Source organism: Anopheles funestus, chromosome 2RL (genome assembly GCF_943734845.2).
Source record: "Anopheles funestus chromosome 2RL, idAnoFuneDA-416_04, whole genome shotgun sequence".
NCBI classification, from domain to species: Eukaryota; Metazoa; Arthropoda; class Insecta; order Diptera; family Culicidae; genus Anopheles; species Anopheles funestus.
The window spans coordinates 25,873,569-25,895,587 of NC_064598.1; the positions used below are offsets into that span (position 1 = coordinate 25,873,569).

At 43.5% G+C, this 22,019-nt stretch overlaps 4 protein-coding genes across 4 annotated transcripts; 3 read left to right on the forward strand and 1 right to left on the reverse strand.

Annotated features, from left to right (window-relative positions):
• Positions 1–921: 921 nt before the first annotated feature.
• On the forward strand, positions 922–2,431 carry LOC125766002 (V-type proton ATPase subunit S1). The gene is made up of 2 exons (XM_049431575.1): positions 922–1,152; positions 1,227–2,431. Exons 1-2 carry the CDS (start codon positions 1,049–1,051, stop codon positions 2,290–2,292), a joined length of 1,170 nt encoding a protein of 389 aa, XP_049287532.1. The 5' UTR covers positions 922–1,048; the 3' UTR covers positions 2,293–2,431.
• A 241-nt stretch (positions 2,432–2,672) lies between these two features.
• LOC125765264 (toll-like receptor 3) lies at positions 2,673–7,752 on the reverse strand. The gene is made up of 3 exons (XM_049430199.1): positions 7,642–7,752; positions 6,031–7,566; positions 2,673–4,863 (listed from the first exon to the last, which is right to left on the reverse strand). Exons 1-3 carry the CDS (start codon positions 7,653–7,655, stop codon positions 3,153–3,155), a joined length of 3,261 nt encoding a protein of 1,086 aa, XP_049286156.1. The 5' UTR covers positions 7,656–7,752; the 3' UTR covers positions 2,673–3,152.
• Positions 7,753–12,181: 4,429 nt separating this feature from the next.
• On the forward strand, positions 12,182–14,830 carry LOC125760728 (uncharacterized). Its single transcript, XM_049421133.1, has 4 exons — positions 12,182–12,851; positions 12,922–12,992; positions 13,072–13,225; positions 13,296–14,830. The coding sequence occupies exons 1-4, from the start codon at positions 12,710–12,712 to the stop codon at positions 13,388–13,390; spliced, it is 462 nt and encodes a 153-aa protein (XP_049277090.1). The 5' UTR covers positions 12,182–12,709; the 3' UTR covers positions 13,391–14,830.
• A 694-nt stretch (positions 14,831–15,524) lies between these two features.
• LOC125765271 (uncharacterized) lies at positions 15,525–20,813 on the forward strand. Its single transcript, XM_049430213.1, has one exon. It carries the CDS (start codon positions 15,525–15,527, stop codon positions 20,811–20,813), a length of 5,289 nt encoding a protein of 1,762 aa, XP_049286170.1.
• Positions 20,814–22,019: the final 1,206 nt, after the last annotated feature.

Genomic DNA, 22,019 nt, shown 5'->3' on the forward strand with positions numbered 1-22,019 from the left:
CAAAATGCATAATAAATGAGAAACATTAAGAGATTACTTACAGCTTAATTTTACATAGAACAAGTAAGATGCTAGGTACGGCAGCAGTATGCTCCAATAATAAAATCAACGATTTTATGAAAACGATAAGGTATCAATATTTGTCTTGCGCACGCATATCTTATCTGGTGCACTATTAGCAGCAGAAATAAAATAAAACAATTGAGAAGATAATTCAGCAAATACGGCCAAAAATCATAGTAGTGACATTCTTACTTTGCTCGGTATATTCGATTTGATTGCTTAACAAAAACTGATTTTTTTGTTGTAAAGAATGACCTGTCCGTATTCTTGATTTATTATACCACCTATTAGCATATTCTTACCACAACAATAGTATCCTTCGTTATCCTTTAATCTATGTGTTAAATCGTTGTTTTAATATTTTATTCACTCTTGCGTAGAGTATTCTTTAGTATTAAGCTTTATTCGCCACAGATTCAAACAGGTCCATTAGAAAGTTACTACGTACAAACCTAACAGATACTCAACATGATTTTAACACCACTAGTTGAGGCGATTGTATTATTAGCATTTCAAAAGTTCTTGTTTCGTAACTGAAATTCTCAAATTCGTAATAATTCTTTGAAATATTTCAATTCAATGCTGACTTTCACCTGTTGACAGCAGTATTTCGAAAAAAGATTGTTTGACAGTAGAATATGAAGCCAGGAGTACACGAAAGCATATGTTGTAACTTAAAATTGAAAACAGAGCCTTGTAGTCTAGAAATGTAACATTGAATATTGATGATGAATTCAGAAAATACGGTCCATTCCAATTATACGTTCGATATGTTTAAAAAAACGATATATTTTTAATAAACTGTACGATGCTCTGAATGTCAAGCTGGGTGTAGTGTAAACGCGCCATAACATTTCTATGCGTCACGAGATCAGATTTCGTAAACAGTCAGGTGATCAGCAAAAGCGAGTGCAGACAATTTCATTTCTTGATCATTCCCAGCATTATCATCCTTCCAAAACAGCAGTCGCTTTGCTCGGAAAAGATGGCTAATTTAGGGGTATCTGTGGCACTGTTTCTAGTATTTGCCATTTTTGGAAGTGCTTGTGCTTCTTCCAACGTTCCAGTTTTCGTCTGGGGCAAACCATCGTAAGTATTCAAGGTTGGGACAAAAGTATACGACGGATTTGGTTGTTAAATTTTGTTCTGTTTTCCCTCTTCAGTGTTACGTATGTTCCGGCTCTCAGCCGCTATTCAAGCTCGGAGTTTGCAGCGCTGGTGGAAGCTCAAATAGATGAAAACACGTTCACGGTTGTGTTTGCGGAAGAACGACTCTCGGCGGAAGATCTCAGCCAGTGCAAGCTGAAGACGCAAACTTGCTTCAAGAATTTACAGAAGCTGGAACGTAAGTCGTATCTTCCGAGTGTTGAAGAGCCACTCAGCGTGCTGGAGGGTTCAAACGCCCAGAGCGTACAGCTTCTGTCCGATGGATCACTCAGCGAACGGATCGTCCCACAGGCGGGAGGAATTGTGGTGGTAAATCTGTCAGGTGGTGATTTCGCGTCACATGATGCCGTTATCGACGCCTTGTACACGCGTCTACACAATGCGCACCCGAACATTGTGGCCATCTACACTGCGAAAACTCCATCGTTCAGCTATTCCAGCTTGGTACGTAAGACTCGTCAAACCGAAGAACCGGAACCTACCAAGGAGGTACTTAAGACCGATGGATTCCTGATGGTGTACGAAAACTTCCTATTCGGTCAAGCCGACGCTGCCGAACTAACGTCCGCCAAGCTGATGCAAGCTGTCAGGGTCGAAAATACCACCACCGATTCTATGCAAATTCGTCTGACTGGAACAAGTGCACAGGTGGATCTGTTCTTCCTGCTGACCCAAGGCTCGTGGGAAATCACAGGAGTGTGGTTCGACAATCAGGAGTACTACCTGCGCCATCGGGTGCACGTTAACCAACACTTCTCGTACAGCTGCAACCAGTGGGAATACTATTCGTTCGATTTGCAGAAGAAAATTGTCTTCGAAGAAGTGCAAGTGCAACCGTTCTGGCCAAACGCAGAGGGCGGCGAACCAGTGTCGAACGAAAAGTTCGGTGACGCATGGTACTGCGTAGGATTTACTAGCGGTGGCATCCTATCCGGCCTGTTCCTGGTGCTTATTTTCATCATCATTGGTTCGTACGGCATCACCTGGATGATGGATATCCGTACTATGGATCGTTTCGATGATCCGAAGGGTAAAACAATTACCGTGAATACCGCTGAATAAAACAGTTGCGATGGCAATTATACGCGGCCTTCGTAGTAGTACATCCGTTGGGCGGTGGCCTGATTCTGTGCCTACAACGTTTGCACTGGGAATGATACAGAAAAGAAATACATAAGCCATTCCGGTTAGAGCACTTTAATTTGGCTGTTTTATTAACTTACCTGCCGAAAAGTTTTTGACTGCAAATCATGCAATTATACATAAAATTTCACAATTATTTTTAAAACCTGACAAGCTAGTTGAAAGGATATATTGCTTTAAAACATAATCTCATTTGTAAGCAACTTTTCCCCAAGGAATTTGCAAACTTTTATCATAGTAATTATTGTTACAAACATTTTTACGTCTGGTGATTTGATACTTGCAATGAAAAATTCAACTTTTATTTAACAAAAATCATGATTTGCCATAGCTTTATTGATATGTTATGCTTACAATTATAAAATTGCACCATTGAGAATATGCGTACGAATAGCCAATGATTTCCCGGGTTCTTTTGGCACAGATTGTTTTTTCTTCCGCATTGTGTCAGACAGATAAACCATTAACTAATAAGGAATCAAGCAAATATGATCAAGGAAGCATCTTCTCACACGATCCATTAGGGTGATAAGTGGAGATTTTTTTTTTACAGAGACTATAGGAGTCTTCCGCCTTCGTTCGCCTCTTATGATCCGTAACGAATTGCGCCTTTTCTATGTGATGGAAACCATTGCACTGTATTTAATTTGTCGGAATCTTATCGCACCCGAGGTGCAGACAAATCAAAACAAATCAGAAACTCGGAGGCTAAATTTGCCTCCGCTTATGATCGCATACGCACGCTCTCTTCACGCAAAAACTCACACACGCACAAACCTCTACATAAGTCGCACAGAATCGGCAGTTTCGACGGGTGTTAAGCGACGTACATCGAATCGTCGTTGGCGTATATAGTACCCTAGCACCACCAGACATACGACACCGAACACGGAAAAGGTGTACACCAGCACCTGGAATGTGATGTAGAGTGGAGATGATCCTACTACCGGTTGCTGATCAGCGGGCGTAACGTCATCCGCCGACGGCATCACACTAACAGTGTTCATTTTAACCGCAACCGTTGGTTCCTCCACAGTCTCCTCCTTTGCCGGTGTGGTTGTTTTGATCGTCGTGGACGTTTGCAATAATTTCTCCGTTACCGTTTGAATGGGACTTTGGGAAGTGGTGGGATAGAATTCCGCAATTTCCTGTTCGAGTACATCACTAACGTTTTCCGAAGAGTAATCAAAATATTCCAGCGACGTTTTGTTGGATGTAGTCGAACCGGAAGAACATAATTCCAGGTAAAGGGGCGCAAATATGAAGGACCGCGAGATCCCTTGCATGTCCGCCTGTATACCGTAGCGATGCATTTGATGAATCATATTCTCCATGTACGTGGAATTCCAGCCATTGCCACAGATTTCTAGTACTCGCAGGTCGGGCAAGTATTCACGCAGTTCGATAAAGTTGATCTTTTCAATGCGGTTGTAAGCCACGATCAGTGACTCAAGCTCGATCATGGAGGAGAACATTCGGAAATCAAGCTGCGTCAGATTGTTGAAGGACAGATCGAGCAGTACCATCGAGCTAAGATTAGCAAAGGTGCTTTCGGTGATTTGGATGGTTGTGTTGCTCAGCAACAGTTCCTGCAATTTTGGTAGAGATGCAAAGACACTGTCCGCTTGTAGAGGGTTATTGCTGAGGCTGAGCTTGGTCAGGTTCGTCAAGCGCGTAATCGCTCTTATATCCGTGATAGCATTATCGGTCAGTACCAGATCGGTAAGATTGATACCTGTGCCCATTATCGCTTCAATGCGGTTCTGATTCGCTTGCACAAACTTCACATGATCATCAATATAGAGGTTCGTCAGTGTGTTATTGCGTAGGTACAACAGCATCACCTTTAGCTCAGGAAAATAAAACGTTTTCAACCGATTGTTCGATACATCCAGCCGGATAAGATACTCTATGTTGTCGAAGATCCCGACCGGAAGCTCTGTAAGTAAATTGTTGTTTAAGGCAATCGATCGCACCATCGATAGAGAGCTAAACAGCTTCGGTGGTAGTTGAGTGATACGATTTCCCGACAGCGCCAGACGGGCAAGTCTCTTGAGACCATCGAAAGCGTTCGGTCCGATGATGGTCAAGTTGTTCGAGATCAGATCAAGTATCTCTAAAGCGTCCAGCCCCTGGAAGGTATAATCCTCGAGCGTTCCGATATTGTTGCTCCGTATGTCCAGCTTAGTCAGATTCGACAGCTTCTCAAATGCTCCCGGCGTGATGTGCTGAAGCGATCCTTGGAAAATTTCGATCGATTTCAGATTGGTGTACGTTGCGAAAATATCGACCGGAAGCGTCGATTCATTGTAGCGCAACATCAGTATATCTTTGATGTTCATGATGTTCATGGTGCAGTACGCCTCGGGTTTGCTCATTACGGAACTGTTCGCATTGATTATAACGCAGCTGCTTGGATGGCATATGCATAGCGCTGCATCCGCCGTCCCATATGAAACGAGGGCATTCAGGGTTATGCCGACGAGTATACTGTTGCACAAAGCGCGGGGGCAAAAAAGAGACAAGATCACGTTCAAGCACACATCAAAACCCTAGTTGCGTCGCGTTTTCTACTAGTATTGACACTTACCCTGCAAAGCTGAACTTCATCTCTTAAGCAGCTTAATCAACCTCACTGGATTACTGTTCGCGATTGACTGACGAAGATCTCGGGACATGGATCGACATTGAATCGCGTCAGCAAACGGGGGGCCTATTTGGTTGAAGAGTGCGACCGTTATCACTAGGACGTAAACGATTTCACAGCGAACGTACATGGTAGCATCGATTGTCAATTCTGTCTTCGTTCCAGTGGTTTGCGTTTTCTGATAAGAAATCGTTTTCGTTCGCCGAATAGGCTTCAGCCCGTTCGCTGATACAGTTGTATTGTCGCGTTTGTATTGTCGGGGATGCCCACAGCATCCTGTATATGGCTAATGCATTACAAACGCTTCAGTATTTTGATATTGATTGTAATGATCGACATGAACAGTGAGAATTTAGCTTTAGTCCAAGATGGAGTTTATTATTTTTTTTGCATTCATTCTAACACATGAAGTTGGTTTGGAATGCGCTCTATATTACTGCCGTTCTATTTGCCTTGGCGGATCTTTTCGAAGGATGAGCAATGTACGCGCAAATGCAAAGCTTATCAAAAGGTCGTTCCGTAAATAACATCGATAAACAATTGCCTTTTTTTGCAAACCGTTTCCGTCCTTGTTCCTATTCCTATCAAACAATCGATCAGCACGCATTTTTACGTTCACGACTCCTGAGTATGATTAGCTCTGCTTGCTCAAACGGGTATACTTTCAAAACTTTCCCATGACTCACGCACGCCGTAATCCTACAAAAAAAACAAAGCATAGCAGCAACACACCAATTGTTGCCACTTAGACCTGACACTGATAACATGGTTTCTGTTTCAAGCAAGTAGAATATGTAAATTGTTTGTCTTACTGTTATCAGCTTGAGAAAGAGAGAGTGATTCCTAAACTCTTGCAGCAGCATTAACTTTGATTTTCCTGTGCACCAAACACTGCACACCTTTAACATTACTTTCATCACTGTAGCATTAATGCAGCACTACTAACTATGCGGCGTAACAGATATGTGTGTTAACGGATTAGACTAATCACACCACTAGCCCGGATCGACTAGCCATTCAAATCACACGACACCAAACTTTCGTGTGAAACGGATGATCTTCGCTGGATGCGTTCCTTAAAAACTGGAAAGTATCGGCTATCGACGAACAGTTTACCCAACAGTCCACAGACCATGCACAGCAGTAGTGCAATGACGACATACTCGGCCGTCTTATCACCGCCATGACCATGCCCATGTGCATCCCTGGATCGATCGTCATCGCCCAGCTCGTGCTCGGTATCGTTACCGAACGTTGGCGTTACCTTTAGCGGGCATTTCGATTCATCGAACAGATAGTCACTGCGTATGTACGGTTGAATGTCATGCTTCTTCAGGTCATCGATCGCGATCGATAGCGAGGTAGAGTTCCACGGCAGATCGTAGATGCCGAGCGATTTCAGGTTCGGAAAGTTGCGCTTAATCGAACCGATCGAGATGTTAGCGATCGGATTGCCGCTTACCATTAGCCGCTCGAGTAGCCGCTGCGAGGTCAAATTTTCCAGATCGATCTTTTTCAAATTGTTGTACGAAATGTCCAGGAAGCGTAACTTGCGCAAATCGTGCAACGTTTTAAAGTTGAGACTAATGTTGGTGCATTCGATGTTTAGTGCGGTAATTTGCTTGAGGTGCAAAAAGTCCACTCCTTTCTGCTGCAGATTGTACGAAACGTCCAGCGAGCGAAGTGTGTCGGCACAGCGCATCAGAAAATCGAACCCCTGCATACGATTATGGGCCAGGTAAAGTTTCTCCAGACTGCAGTTCCGACCGATCGTAACGGTTTCGATTGCGTTATGGGATGCGTGAAATTCGCTACAGTTCCCGTTCACATGCACGCTGGTGAGATTGTTATACTTCAGGTTCACCTTCCGCACGCTAATATCCGTCCAGGACATATCGACCAGCTGGTTGTAGGACGCATCGAGGTACGTCAGCGAAACGGCACCGTCCGGCGGGAACCAACTATCGAAGCTAAGCAGCAGCAACCGGTTGTGGTTGAGATCGAGCGTCTTGAGCTTGCGCAGCATGTGAAACACACCGCTCGGCAGCCTGGTTAGATTGTTGTACGACAGATTGAGCTCCTCCAGCTCGCCCAGAAACTCGAACGCGTCGTGCTTGATCTCGGCGATACGATTGTGATGAAACAGCAGATACTGAAGTTTCGGCGTTTTGGGAAACATGTGCGAATCGAGCAGCGTGATGTTTGTTCCGGTTATTTCTATATGGTTCAGCTTGTTACAGTCGACGAAACTGTTCGGATCAATTTCACGATAGAACAGGCTGTTCAGTACGATGAAGCTCTCGAGATTTGGCAGCGAGGCAAACATTTTCGTCGGCACACCGATTATCTTCTTGTTGCTAATGCTCATCTTCGTAATGAAGCTCCAGTTAAACTTAATGTCGGTGTTGGACGTTTCAAAGACATCGTCAAAGTCGATGAACTCACAGTGGGCTGGCTTTTCACCTTCGTGTTCGAAGCACACGTCCACGAAATCATTATCCTCGGCAAATGCTAACGATATCACCGCCCAAACTATCGCCAATAACCTGCAATATTTGCAAGCAACGTTCGTAAAACGGCTAAACACTGTTAGGATTCACCAGTTGCTTGCAATAACTTACCAGCACCGTAACATGACGCACTCGGTTTTTGGTACCGTTATCCAAAACGACGTAATATGTACTGATGATGGTGCTCTCTGCTCGGGATAAGCGGTCGTATCGTGTGAGCAGATAGCAGAAAAATTTCTAGCAGGCTTAACAAATCATGCGCGTCCGTAACGCATGCCACACCGTTGCTACCATACGAGCATATGCCGCCCCGTTACGGAATGCATCGACGGCCGGGCATTGTGACCGGTGCGGACACAATATACTTAAACCTTAATTGAAGAAGATTGGTACACCGACGTGCATTTCGGGAGAGTGATCTTCAAGTCGCAGTATCCACGATCGGTTCTAGAGAACCGACACAGCGTCTAACGGGGAAACGTCTCCAGCGAACGTAGTGGCCGTCCGCCTGTAGTAAATCAACCGTTGAGCGAAAGTATGATACGATTTCATGAATGTATACATCTGTGCGGAGGATGAATGTAAAACAGATCGACAAACGATAGGAAGAGGCGCAGTTTATCAACGCTGGAAGATATTTCCGGTACAAGAGTACGAGAGCTGTTTACGCTAGAGCGCCCTTGCTTTGTGTAAAGCGCCTGCAATGTATGCAATCCGGTGTTTTGCTACGGTGGATTAATATGAACCGTATGGTGTGCTGTGTACTTTGAGGGAAAATTTACATTATTTATCAACGTTTGGAAATGAACATTTCACATCGTTAAACTTTTATCTGTTAGCCATCCATTCGTATGTTCTTCAATCAATCACGAAGCGAATCATTTAATCAACCGTATTCAGTATTGTAAGCTGTCCGTCGGGTCTGCTCGGGTCTGGTTCGCTTCTCACGCACCGCTAGATCGTAGGCGAATGATCGTGATGCTGTTGGAATTTCTACTTCCGGTCTGTGAATGAATCTTTGCGTCGGGGGAAAGACAAGAATCGGACGAAGGAGACGAATGCAGATGTGAAGAGCGCGGTTGTCTTGGCCAAGCAAACCGACACCGGCGCATGCTGGCTGCCCGCAGGGAGTTGAATTTATCGATATTTAGTGTCAGATTTATGCGTTCAATCGTGTGGCACCGTGTGTGGCTTCGGATGTCTTGTTTCGATCGTTGGACACTGGAGTGTGGTTGGCAAGCAGTTCAGTCCCTTCTTCCAGCTCGTACCACGGTTGAATACGGGAATCCACGCATCGAATGGAGACGATTGACACAAGCAAAGCAAACTACCGCACTCGACGTGGAGCGAGATTTGAATGCAATCGCATTGATCAATCTTGGACATTAATAAGATGATTTTCGGGTAGCAGAATTATTTTCCAATACGCTATTATGAGCATTTGCAATTTCATTCACTGCAGTATGCATGCAGGCAATGTATTGCTCATAATGTGTGGTCCGCAAGCACCTGTACATGTTTTGAGTCAATTTTTCTACCTCTTTGAATATGACTCTATTAAATGAACATTTAAATCTCATTTTCATGCTGTATAATTTAAAAACACAACGAAATTAATCATTTTACTAAAAATGGTACTAAAAATGAAAGAATACCAAGAGAGAAGAGCGATCAGTTTCGATCAATGGAGCTAAATAGTGGTCTACAATCGGTCCATTTTGAGTTAATTTGGTCCATTCTTATATCCGTGAATGACATTTACCATTAAATTTGAGCGCATTAACGTCGTGCAAAAAATATATGTGCAACCAATATTCTGCAAAGGGTCATGGCGGAGGTCGCATCATGCGCCACACCACGGTGAACCACTTCATTCGCCGAACGATGATTAACAGCAGAAATAACCTTTAAAAAGCGAGGGGGCGGAGGAGGGAGAGCCCATTATTGGCGCCCCATTTCGGTGGACCAAAGTTTTGCTGCTAGCGGGGTACCCTCCTTACCCGAGCTTTGACCCCATGTTCGGTGACAGACGCGCTGTGTGCTGACAGTAGCGCATACCGGGTAGTCTGGCAGCATAACCCCCACCACCAGACCCTGTGTGTTGAGATTAATAAATCAAATAAAACACCGCTTGGCAAGAAGCTGTATAGCGCCACTTCAAGGTATGGCCATTCGCGTCCACATTTATGCGCGGAGTTTAATGGTTGATTTCGTTTCATTTTATTTTTATTCTCTCTCTCTCTCTCTCTCTCGACTACTTTCCATACCTTCGGCTGACGGGTGACGCTCCAAGGCGATAAATTATAGTAATTTAAGCGTTGTTTCAATATTGAGAGTAAATCGTGATACAATTTCATATTCGTGAGCACACCTCCTGTGACGATTGTGCATGCTATTGGCGGCACCAGCAATTGCAGAATTGTTTTCCAACATCCATTGGTGAATTGTTTCTGTGTGCCTTTTTTTTGCATTCGTTATCTTATGATTTGAATCGATTTGCTGTTTTGCGATGTATCTTTCGTTTATTCTAACCTTTAAGTTGTACAATCTAGTGAATTCTATCCACACGTTAGCTTTCTTAGCAAAGGAAGAAGATTTACTTGGAAGACATAACAATAGATGAGAATTGTTCTTTATTTGAAATGGTAAAGCTTTTATTTCGTTTTGAAAAAAAAACATTCATCGATCGAATTATGTCGGCCACTGTCGGGTGCTTATGTTCAAGCACGTTTACAGTTCCAATTTTGCAGTACCGTGATCTATCATTTTTGAACGTTCGCAAAAAAAAACGCACGCCACAAATCCCCGAAACCTTGTCTGGGCACTTTGCAGGCACAAGCTCTCGATCATGCTAAATCCCTTTCCGTATAGGTTGTCTAGCATTGGGTTGGTATGGGGCCGACCAGCTGTAAGTTCCACTGCCGTGTAGATTAATTACGATAAGATCCATTACTATTCACTTTTACCAGATTATTTGACCGGTTTCCCCGCCGGTATGGGTGTGTTATTGGGGGTTGTTTTCTGGGTCTTTAAACACTAGTTTTGCTTTCATTTCTTTCTCGCGTACAACCCTTTTTGTGTGTTGTGGATCGTGAGTTTATAATCTAAACGCGTGCGGCAGTAATCAATCAACGCCGCGGCCAAAACGGGCTCCTGGGGGGGGGGGGGTAGGGGATGGTTGGCGATTAATGCCATCGAATCTGCCATCGACACACCAACACTGTTGGGTGGAATGTGTGATTGAGCTCATAAAATAATTATGATATACTTTTGACACGGCCATTTGCAACCCGACCGGTCACGATCAGTCACTGTTGGGATGTTGAGTAGGAAAACGGTTAGGGGAAAAAACACTGGGATGGAATAAAAACTATTCCATTTTTGGTTCGAAAACGATAAACGCGAAAATAATAAGTGAATTTTTAATTATACGCGTAGACTGACAAATGAATTGTGTCGTTTAAAACAATAGAACATTAAACGACGTACAATTTCATGCATTAAGCATACTTTTAATGACAACAAAAATATATGTAATTGAGTGCAATTACACACCAATGAAGCAGCGTAATTGATCGTTAGATGTAAAACGTATCGACAAATTTGCAGCACACAACAAGTTCCCTTTGTTGCTACATTAACAATGGTTGCTTCTTGAATGGGTGACCATGATGGCATAATTTCGCCACATTGCCGAACATTTCGATACAGCTTATGAATTACCCCCCCTTTACTAAGGATAGTTTTTCTTGATCTTATTAATATAATTGGACCATTTGCAGAACGATCTCGTTAGTAACTGTGTTTTTTTTCTTCTCTTTGTTGTATGGCATTCGGGTTTTTGGTTGTGGTGTGAAAACTAATGTAATTTCAGCAAAAGTAAAGTAACCCAATTATTGTTTTGCATTACCTCAATGGAACTTCGAATGATCAATCGACTAGAAATATTACAGGTCTTTATTCCCTCTTGATGTTGAGCTTGAACAACTTTACTCCTGTTGTTACTGTTCTGATTTGGTGGTTGATAAAATTGAGATGGTTATATTTGTAGTTGGGTATTTTTTTTAAAGGAAGAATTTTTTTTTTTAATTTAATGACATTAGAAGTTCTATAATGATTCTATAAAACGTTCTATTTTCTACATTTTTCTTATAAAATATCTTGCAAATGCTAGGATGGATATGCTACGCACGGTTAACCGTTTCGTTATGGAAAGTTTATCTCACTGTTCAGCAGATAATCATACCTCAATGATCAGTTTGCCAGCGAAGGTTATAATAAAGATGTCATCGTCTGCAATATTTGTCGGCAGCTCAACGGTGCCCAACAGTTGCGCGCTTGTATAAATTCCAATTAGTGGCCTTAATGGCCACCAGCGACAGCGATCGGTACGTTTGGTTTGCCGTATGGTTGGTTTTTTATCTTGCTGCGGGCAATAAGTCACCAGTTAGCATCCGAGAAACGTTTCTTATTCGCTATCAGGCGCATGATAACGGGGAGGAGAGTAGAGATTACTTATGCGACGGGGTAAAATAAATGAAGCCATCATGTTATTTTGAAAAATGGTTTGATAAAATATTAAAATATATTTACAAAATTATAAAACCAAAAACTTCGTATAAATTTCATCAGCAAAGATATATTTTTTTAACTAGTAAAACAGAGAATGAATAAAACATGTTTTGTAAATCGCTAAAGAAAATCCCTTAAAATTTTAAAAAGAAATATCTCATAAGCAAATAATTCGAAAACTTGTCACATTCGTCGTCCAACACATCGTCAAATCTCATTCCACGATTTCGGGAACTGCGCATGAGCGCCAAACGTCAACCGTAACGCAGAGCAACGACATCCTCCACGGCACTCCAACGCTACGCATCCGTCCCAGGACAGGACATTCATTTTTCGTGTAGGCCAGTCAAAACAATAAATACTCGTAACTCGTAACCCGATTTCGTGCTGTTCCAATGTCCGTTTATTACGTTAATGCGTTTGCAGTAGTCTGATGTGCCAATTCTTCATATCAAAGTGAAGTTAAAGTGTGAAGTTTATTGGAGAGCATTCGGCGTGTTACATATCCTTTTGGGGTGCATTCCTGTGCATTTGCATTGGGATATTGTTGGTAGAGAGGGAGAGTACTGCAATAGCGATAGTGTCAATTATTCACACAAAACAAACGATGCGTTGCTCGGTGTGTAATTACTATTCGTGGAGTTACTTCATCGCGTTTGGAGAAATCTTCATCTCGTTTCACATTGCCCGAGCTTTCCTGCACTGTGCCCGTGCGACGACTGTTTCACAGGAGCTAGCCTGCAATGATGGTGCGTACGGAAGGCGCTACTTGAGTGGTTTACTGAATGACTCATCGATGACATTTTGTTTTTGTTACAGTGGAGCCTATCTTCGTGCTACTGGTGCTGTACAACTTACTATCGTTGCTACTTATCATCGGTGTGACAAAGGTATTATTAGCAAAGCAGAATAAATAATGTTTTACACTTGCATAATAACCGTATTGCTCCATTTCCTCACACATTTAAGCGCAATGAAAAGTTACTGCAGATTTATCAAACATGCACAATTACATTGAAAGCGTCAGCCATCGTACGCCGGATAGTACTCAGCGCGACCGAGTACAACGAGAACAATGTAGGGAAAACCATCATTGAGCTTAAAATCATCATTGTCTTCACACGTAAGATTTATCCCCAGCTCATCAACCGCCTCAGCTTACCATTTTGTACATTTTACTCCGGTTTTTTTAGTAATATTCACCCTGGAAGCGCTCGTAGTTGCCGGTGCCTGTCGGAAAATGCGTCGGGAGCAACAGGAACAGCTTTACTACATCGATGTAGTTTAGTAACCATGTGGTCAGAGAGAGAGAGTAACATAGCAGCACACTACTAGACGGTATGCTATCGGACAAAGACAGGTTGCATTTTCCGTCCATCTGTCGCACCGTAGTCATCGCGTTAGGGGGTGAACACCTCTTTTTATTTGCGCCAATGCTGCCAAGAAAGTGTCGCCTCGTCGAAAACGGGACGATTGATGTCGGGACCGTTCCAAGTCATTCCATCCACTACGGGGTTCCGGGTGGACTCGCGCAATTAAACATACCTTACCAACATACATATATTTACATTTTACATTCGCGTTGTACGTGCTTCTTAGAGGATTATACAGCAGAGCAGAGGTGGTAAAACATAAAGCATAAAACTCATAACATAAAGGAAGGATAAGCAGTAGAGAACAAACACTAACCCCGCAATGGATCGCACGTAAAGCGCAAGAACAGTTCGTTACCAGTTGTGATCGGTGCGAATGATGTGACTGTTTTGCCCAATGTGCATCCCTTAATCCAGTGCTTTTTGTAAACTGATTAGGAAAACATGATTAGAAGCAAAACGAAAAAAACAAAACAAAAAATTGTGCGAAACTCCCAAAAAAGATCGATTTAGAGAGGCCTGATGATTTATGTTCGATTTTTCGATGCATTTAGAATAAAACCTATACCAGTTATGTCTTAAAGCAAAACGTGTTTAATTAAATTTTAAAATATTTTGTACTATTTTTTTCTTCTACTAATATTACCGATCGTCTGCTAACTAGTCTGAAAATGATTTGCCCGCTACAAAACTTGTCTTGAACACACCTTACCCCGTCACTACATGCTTAACTGCTTGCTTCAAAACAACGGACCATCATGAAAGCTCGTCTCCGGATGATGCTACAAACTCCTGTGATACAAAAAATGGATGCTACTAACAGTACCGCAGATTTATTCGTTTTGTTGTCTTGTGTGTTTGGCGCTGGAAAATCTAGTCCGGTGGCCAGAACAAATTGTAACAAGATAAATAGTTGAACGAAGATGTTTTTGACCACCGTGTCATACACCGGGCAAAATACAAACGGAATCGAATATTAGAAGTCGGATAGCACCAATTAGAAGCAGCTTCGAGTAGCATAAAAAATAAAAACCGGATTATCGAACTTGGCTTTTTTCTCATTTTATGACCGTCACCGTACCATCAATACTCAGGTAATCATAACTACGATTCCAACATAGCTTCCGAAACAGATCGAACATTTGTATGTGGTGGTCTTTATTTATCTAGCAAGATGGCCAAACGCGTTGTTCATACCGGCATCGTTGAAGCAAGTTTCACAAGACAGTAATAAATTCAATACCAATGCAGTAATTATTTGAGTAAAAAGAATCTTATTGCAACCCACTGGCATTAAAATAAACCAACTTTTAAAATTTTGCAAAATTTCTCAAAAAAAAGGTAAGGCTATATATAGCCTTATGAAATTTTCGTGTTGAAATTTTTTTAATTTTTTTTCTGATTTTTTATTCTTTTTTTAATTTAAAGCATTATTTGAGTGGAAAGAAACTTATTGCAACAAATTTGCATTAAAATACATCAATTTATAAATGAGGAACTGTTATGCTATTTGGGTATTTTTGAAATTGGTAGTTGGGAGCCAAGTATACCTCAGTCGTAAGGACACCTTGGCTTCCTGTAACGTGTGCACAAATACCAATATGAATAAAGCAGAGTGCAAGTATTGAACTTAGTGAAAGGACGTGTTTTTTCTTTACTCCCGAAATTCGTACTTGTGTCCTCTCTTGCAAAAATATACAGTCCACTCGAAGAACAGTTTGGTCCTACGGAACCGGATACGTTGAAAACCAGTGTGCGTTATCTGTGCCTTTTCGCGTAAAATCGGTTTATGGAACATCCACAGTCGGATGTTAGTGGCGTGACACGTGGTGCGTCGCTACCGAGCCAATAGAGTAGCACTATCCGAAAAACAAAGGACCGTAATTCGGAAAGTGTGAGTCGTCGGATGTCAGCCCGAAGGCATTCCGATCGAAAAAAGTGCGTATTCAGTATAGAACCGCGTGCAACTTAGCTTGGCGTGGGTTTTGCCTAAAGCAAATGGCGGAACGGCGCAAGTGAAGTAGTGTGAGTGTGCATACGTAGTGTACAATGCAATCACCGTTTACGCGGTCAAAGAAACTGAAACGAACACCAGAAAAACAATCGACATCTCATTCTCTAGAACCAACACAGCAACAACAGAAAGTAAAGAAAGATTCCAACAAAATGGATGCTCAGTTGAAGGTTTTAGTGAAGCAACGCGAGGCAGTGCGTCGAAAGCTAAGTCGTGTGAGTGCAGCCTTGTGTGATAGCGATGAACAACCCAACACCAACGTAAAAAACGTGCGCTTCCTTCAGCTCCAAGAAAAGGCTTTAGCAAACGTGTACAACGAATGCAATGAAGTGCAGAATAAAATCTACGAACTACCGCTCTCTGAAGCCGATGACGAAGAGCAGAACGATCAGTACATCGAGTTTGAGAAAGTGTTTAACGAAGTTTCGCTGAAGTTGAGCATGTGTTTAGATTCCGTGCCCAAAATGGAGGCAGCAGCTCCAGTTGTGCCATCGATCCTGCCGCAAGCTCAGCCCTACCTTCCACCGTTGAAAGTGCCCTTACCGACGTTCGATGGATCGTATGAGAAGTGGTACTCATTCAAGGCTATGTTTACTACCGTAATGAATCGATACCAGCAGGAAGAACCAGCCCTGAAATTGTTCCATCTCCGGAACAGTCTGGTCGGAAAGGCGGCAGGTATCATCGACGACGAGCTAGTAAACAACAACGATTATGAAGCAGCTTGGAAGATCCTTACGCAACGTTACGAGGATAAACGGGTTGTCGTAGACAAACACATAGAAAACCTCTTCGGTCTAACCAAAGTCAGTCGCGACAATGCAGCAAACTTGCGTAAGGTGATCGACACCTGTACTAAAAACGTCGAGGCATTGAAAAATCATAGTTTTCCGGTAGATGGTCTTGGTGAACAAATGCTGGTAAACCTTATAGCCAACAAGTTGGATAAGAAACTAAGGGTTGCGTGGGAAACTAAACAAAAGAAAAACGTGTTTTCAACTTACGCTACATTGATCGAGTTTTTGGAGGAGCAATGTAGAATTTCAGAGAAGATAGACACCGGCGTGAAACCTTCGACGGAAGCTGCGAAGCCAAGGGCAGTGGCAAAAACGCTAGTTGTCGGTGAATCTCAGCAACAGGAAAAGTGTCCAATATGCAGCGCCATGCATGAACTAAGACACTGTGAGCTTTTCAAGCAGAAGAGTGTCAGTGAAAGGCACGAAATAGTGAAACGGTGTGGCGCTTGCTTCAACTGTTTATCGAATGGTCACCGCATCCGAGCATGTCAGTCTGGTTCTTGCCGTCGATGTGGCAAGAAACATCACAGCTTACTCCACGAAGACAACCCTAGCCATGTTCCCGCTAGTGTAGCGCCAACGTTCGTGCCTGCTGAAGCTCCGACCACCTTGTGTGCAAAAGAAGTGGAACCGGAAAGACAAACCGTGCTCTCGACCGCAGTTGTTTTAGTAGACGGTTTGTGTAGTACGCCATACCCGTGCCGAGCAATTCTGGATTCTGCATCACAACTAAACTTTGTCACCGAACGATTTGCTAACCTTCTCTCGATAAAAATGGAAACCACGGACGTCATCGTAAGTAGTTTAAATGGTAATAAAACACGTTTAAACCGTAGGTTGCGCACGACGATCAGGTCTCGTGCCGGAGACATTGTTGCTGAACTGGATTTTCTAGTGACCCCACGAATCACTGGTGAACTTCCATCGAAGTCTTTTGACATATCACAGTGGCCCATCTCGAGCGAACAGGTGCTGGCCGACCCTACCTTCAACAGAAGAGGACCTGTCGATATGCTGATTGGCGCCGATTGTTTTTGGAATTTGATGCAAGATGGCCGATGCGAACTCGGTCCTAATCGACCTGTGCTGCGATACACGAAGCTAGGTTGGATAGCCGGCGGTGTGATTGCGAGTGATACGACGATCGTTGCGCGCACACTTTGCCATACTGCTGACGATGAGCCGCTCATCGATCTACTGAGGAACTTCTACAAGGTAGAATCCTGCGACGAGCCCCGCTCTTCTCCGAAGGCGGACGAAGAGGTGTGTCTGGAACATTTCCAACGCACTCACGAGCGAACTGCGGAGGGTCGGTATGTGGTTCGACATCCCTTCAACGAACGTAAGGGCGAGTTAGGAGACTCGCGTGAAACAGCGCTGCGACGTTTTCTGGCTCTGGAGAAAAAACTCGACAAGCAGCCGGACCTAAAGGAGCAATACTCGCAGTTCATCCGAGAGTACGAGAAACTCGGACACATGCGCGAGATTGTGGAAGCACCGAACGAGGATCCAGGGTCGGTGTTTTATCTACCTCATCACTGCGTGCTGAGGCCTTCAAGCACGACAACTAAACTCCGAGTCGTGTTTGACGGGTCGGCGAAGACGTCAACAGGTGTTTCGATAAACGACGTCTTGATGACTGGACCAACAGTCCAGAACGACCTCACTGCAATTTTGCTTCGTTTCAGAGGTTTTAGATACGTCTTCACACTCGATATTCCGAAGATGTTTCGTCAGGTGATCGTCCATCCGGAAGACACTAGGTACCAGCGAATCTTTTGGAGATACAATCGGAACGATCCAATTACAGTAAGAGAGCTGCTCACGGTTACGTATGGCTTGGGACCCTCTCCATTCCAAGCAACCATGGCGCTCAAACAAGCTGCAAACGATCATCAGGATGAGTTCCCGAGGGCTGCCGAGGTGGTCAACAGAGGAACATATATGGACGATACACTGACGGGCGCCAATACACTTGCGGAAGCATGCCAACTACAACGAGATGTGACAAAATTGCTAGCGAAAGCTTGTTTCAGCGCTCATAAGTGGTGTGCTAATCATTCCGATATCGTTGCAGGAGTAGCAGAAGATTTACGAGGAAATTCTTTTGAGGTTACCGACAACACCTGCAAGACGACCGTTAAGACGTTAGGCATTACATGGAATCCGTTTGAGGATTGGTTTTCGGTATCCGTTCCTGACTTCGACAACCTAGAAGGAATGACTCGTAGAAGACTTCTGAGTCAGCTGGCCAAGATTTTCGACCCGCTTGGATTCTTTGGGCCAGTAATTACATATGCTAAGCTGATACTACGTGAGGTCGGCGAACTGAAAATCGAATGGGATGACCCAGTCCCAACCGAAGTCAACGAGAAGTGGCAACACTTCCGAACCGAGATGACAGCGCTGAGGGAAGTCCGAGTTCCAAGATGGATTTCCTGGGAGGATGTGCTCAAGTTGGAACTGCAAGGGTTCGCTGACGCATCCGACCAAGCCTATGGTGCATGTTTGTACATACAGGGATCTTTTGCCAACGAGGAGTCCAGGATGCAACTGATTTGCAGTAAGTCCCGAATTCTACCGAAGAAGAGAAATCCGAAGGAGAAGGCCATTACGACCCCTCGAGCTGAACTATTGGCGGCACTGTTACTAGCAAGAATGGTCGTAAAGTTCCTGAATGCTACGGAGCTTCAAATTGAGTCTGTTCACCTATGGAGCGATTCAAAAATCGTCTTGTCTTGGCTTAAGAAACCACCGGAGCTCCTGCAGACGTACGTTTCAAATCGGGTAAGGGAGATTCAACAACTCGACCAATCATTCCACTGGCATTACATTTCCACTTACGAGAATCCAGCCGATTTGATTTCCCGTGGAGTCACGCCTAAGAAATTGATTAGTTCAACGATGTGGTGGCAACCGTGGCCACTGCAACTCATCACCAAGAATGCGGACGAATTGGAAATACCAGACAACGAGCTACCAGAAATGCGATCTGGAGTGACGTTGACCATGACTGTTCCTTTCGAACGTTTCGCGATGTTTGAGAGGTTGAGCAGTTTTACAAAAATGGTTAGGAGTATGGCCTACTTGGTGCGTTTTGCTAGGTTCATCAAGTCACGCAAAACGGAGCTGGTAAAGGGTCGACTCACAGCGATAGAGATGCGTACAGCGACGTACGTAATTGTGCGGATGGTTCAACGCGAAGCTTTCCAGCCAGATATCCTCGCGCTGATGGACGGTGCAAACAAAAACCGTCGACTAAATGGACTGAAGGCGTTTTGGGATCCCGACGATGGCATTTTACGAGTAGGGGGTAGAATCAAGCGAGCTCTCATACCATACGATAGTCGTCACCAGATGCTGCTACCAGCTAAGCATCCTGTCACCGAGGCACTTATTCGTGAACTACACAACGACAACTTGCACATCGGACAAAGAGGTTTGCTTGCAGTTGTACGTCAACGGTACTGGCCACTGAATGTGAAGAGCATCATCCGTAAGGTAATACGAAAATGTATCGTATGCTTCAAGGCAAATCCATTGAAGACGACGCAGATAATGGGTGATTTGCCGTCGTATCGTGTTCAGCGAGCACCTGTCTTTGCGAATACAGGTGTGGATTACGCTGGTCCCTTCTTGATTAAGTCTTCCACAACTCGCAAGCCACAAATTACGAAGGCCTACGTCTGCTTGTTCGTATGCTTGCAAACTCGAGCCGTACACGTGGAATTGGTCTCGGACTTGACGACGGATGCCTTCCTTGCAAGCTTGCGACGATTCACCAGCCGTCGCGGATACCCGAAAACTATACGTTCTGACAATGCAACCAACTTTGCAGGGGCCAAAACGGAGTTGCATGAGCTTTGGCGTATGTTCCAGAACGAATGCGCCACGAAGAAGATCACCGATTATTGCACTGACAAGGGTATTGACTGGTCGTTCATACCACCTCGAAGTCCGCACTTTGGTGGTATATGGGAGGCTGGCGTGAAGCAGGTCAAACACCACTTGAAACGAATTGTTGGTGAAAGAAAACTAACCTACGAGGAGCTCTACACGACGCTGACACAGATAGAAGCGGTATTAAACTCTCGACCTTTAATACCGAGCTCTGATGATCCGTCCGATTACACTGCAATCACCCCAGCACATTTCCTGATAGGGAGGGAATTGCAAACTATTCCTGAACCTGACTATTCTATCCTTAAAGAAAACCGTCTCTCACGATGGCAGTTGGTGCAGTCTATGCTGCAACACTTCTGGAGACGGTGGACTGCAGAGTATCTGCCGGAGCTGCAGAATCGTTCGAAATGGTTGAAGCGAAAGGAGATCAAGGTGGGATCTCTTGTGCTGCTGATAGACCAGAATACACCACCTCTGCAGTGGCCTCTTGGAAGAATAGCGGCTGTACACCCCGGAGATGACGGTGCAACGCGCGTCGTTACTGTTAGAATGTCGAATGGAGCGGAGTTCAAACGTGCGGTAACCGAAGTCTGTTTGTTGCCGTTAGACGAAGATGAAGATTGAAATACTATTTCAACGCCGGGGAGGATGTTATGCTATTTGGGTATTTTTGAAATTGGTAGTTGGGAGCCAAGTATACCTCAGTCGTAAGGACACCTTGGCTTCCTGTAACGTGTGCACAAATACCAATATGAATAAAGCAGAGTGCAAGTATTGAACTTAGTGAAAGGACGTGTTTTTTCTTTACACCCGAAATTCGTACTTGTGTCCTCTCTTGCAAAAATATACAGTCCACTCGAAGAACAGGAACAAAATGAGCAAAATGTTACGGTTTCTCAAACAGGGTATGGAACTTGGTTCCTCGAATAACTTCTGGCACAGACATCTGAGGGCATGGCTGCCCATGAACAAAATGTAGCCATTAATGCCATCTACCGACCACAGGTTAAAAATTGGCGATCCGTTGGATACCGACCGAGTTATAGGCAAAATTTGGTGCAAAAATGAGGAAAATTTTCAATTTTTTTGAGTTTTTTGATTTTTTTTATTATTTTTCACTCTTTTTTTTTATTTCAAGCATTATTAAAGTGAAAATAAACTCATTGCAACCCATTGGCATTAAAATAAAACAATTTAATTTTTTTTTGCAAAATTTCCCAAAAAAATCGTAAGGGGTAAGCCTTATGAAATTTTCGAGTGGAAATTTTTTTTGAAATTTTTTTCTGATTTTTTATTCTTTTTTTAATTTAAAGCACTATTTAAGTGAAAAGAAACTTATTGCAACAAATTCCCATCAAAATATATCACATTTAAAATTTTTGCTACATTGCTTAAAAATGAGGAAAATTTTACATTTTCTCAAACAGGGTATGGAAATTGGTTCCTCGAACAACTTCTGGCATAGACATCTGAGGGCATGGCTGTCCAAGAAGAAAATGTAGCCATTAATGCCATCTATCGACCACAGGATAAAGATTGGCGATTCATTGGATACCGACCGAGTTATAGGCAAAATTTGGTGCAAAAATGAGGAAAATTTTACATTTTCTCAAACAGGGTATGGAACTTGGTTCCTCGAACAACTTCTGGCACAGAGATCTGAGGGCATGGCTGTCCATGAACAAAATGTAGCCATTGGTGCCATCTATCGACCACAGGATAAAGATTGGCGATTCATTGGATACCGACCGAGTTATAGGCAAAACTTGGTGTAAAAATGAAGAAAATTTTACATTTTCTCAAACAGGGTATGGAACTTGGTTCCTCGAA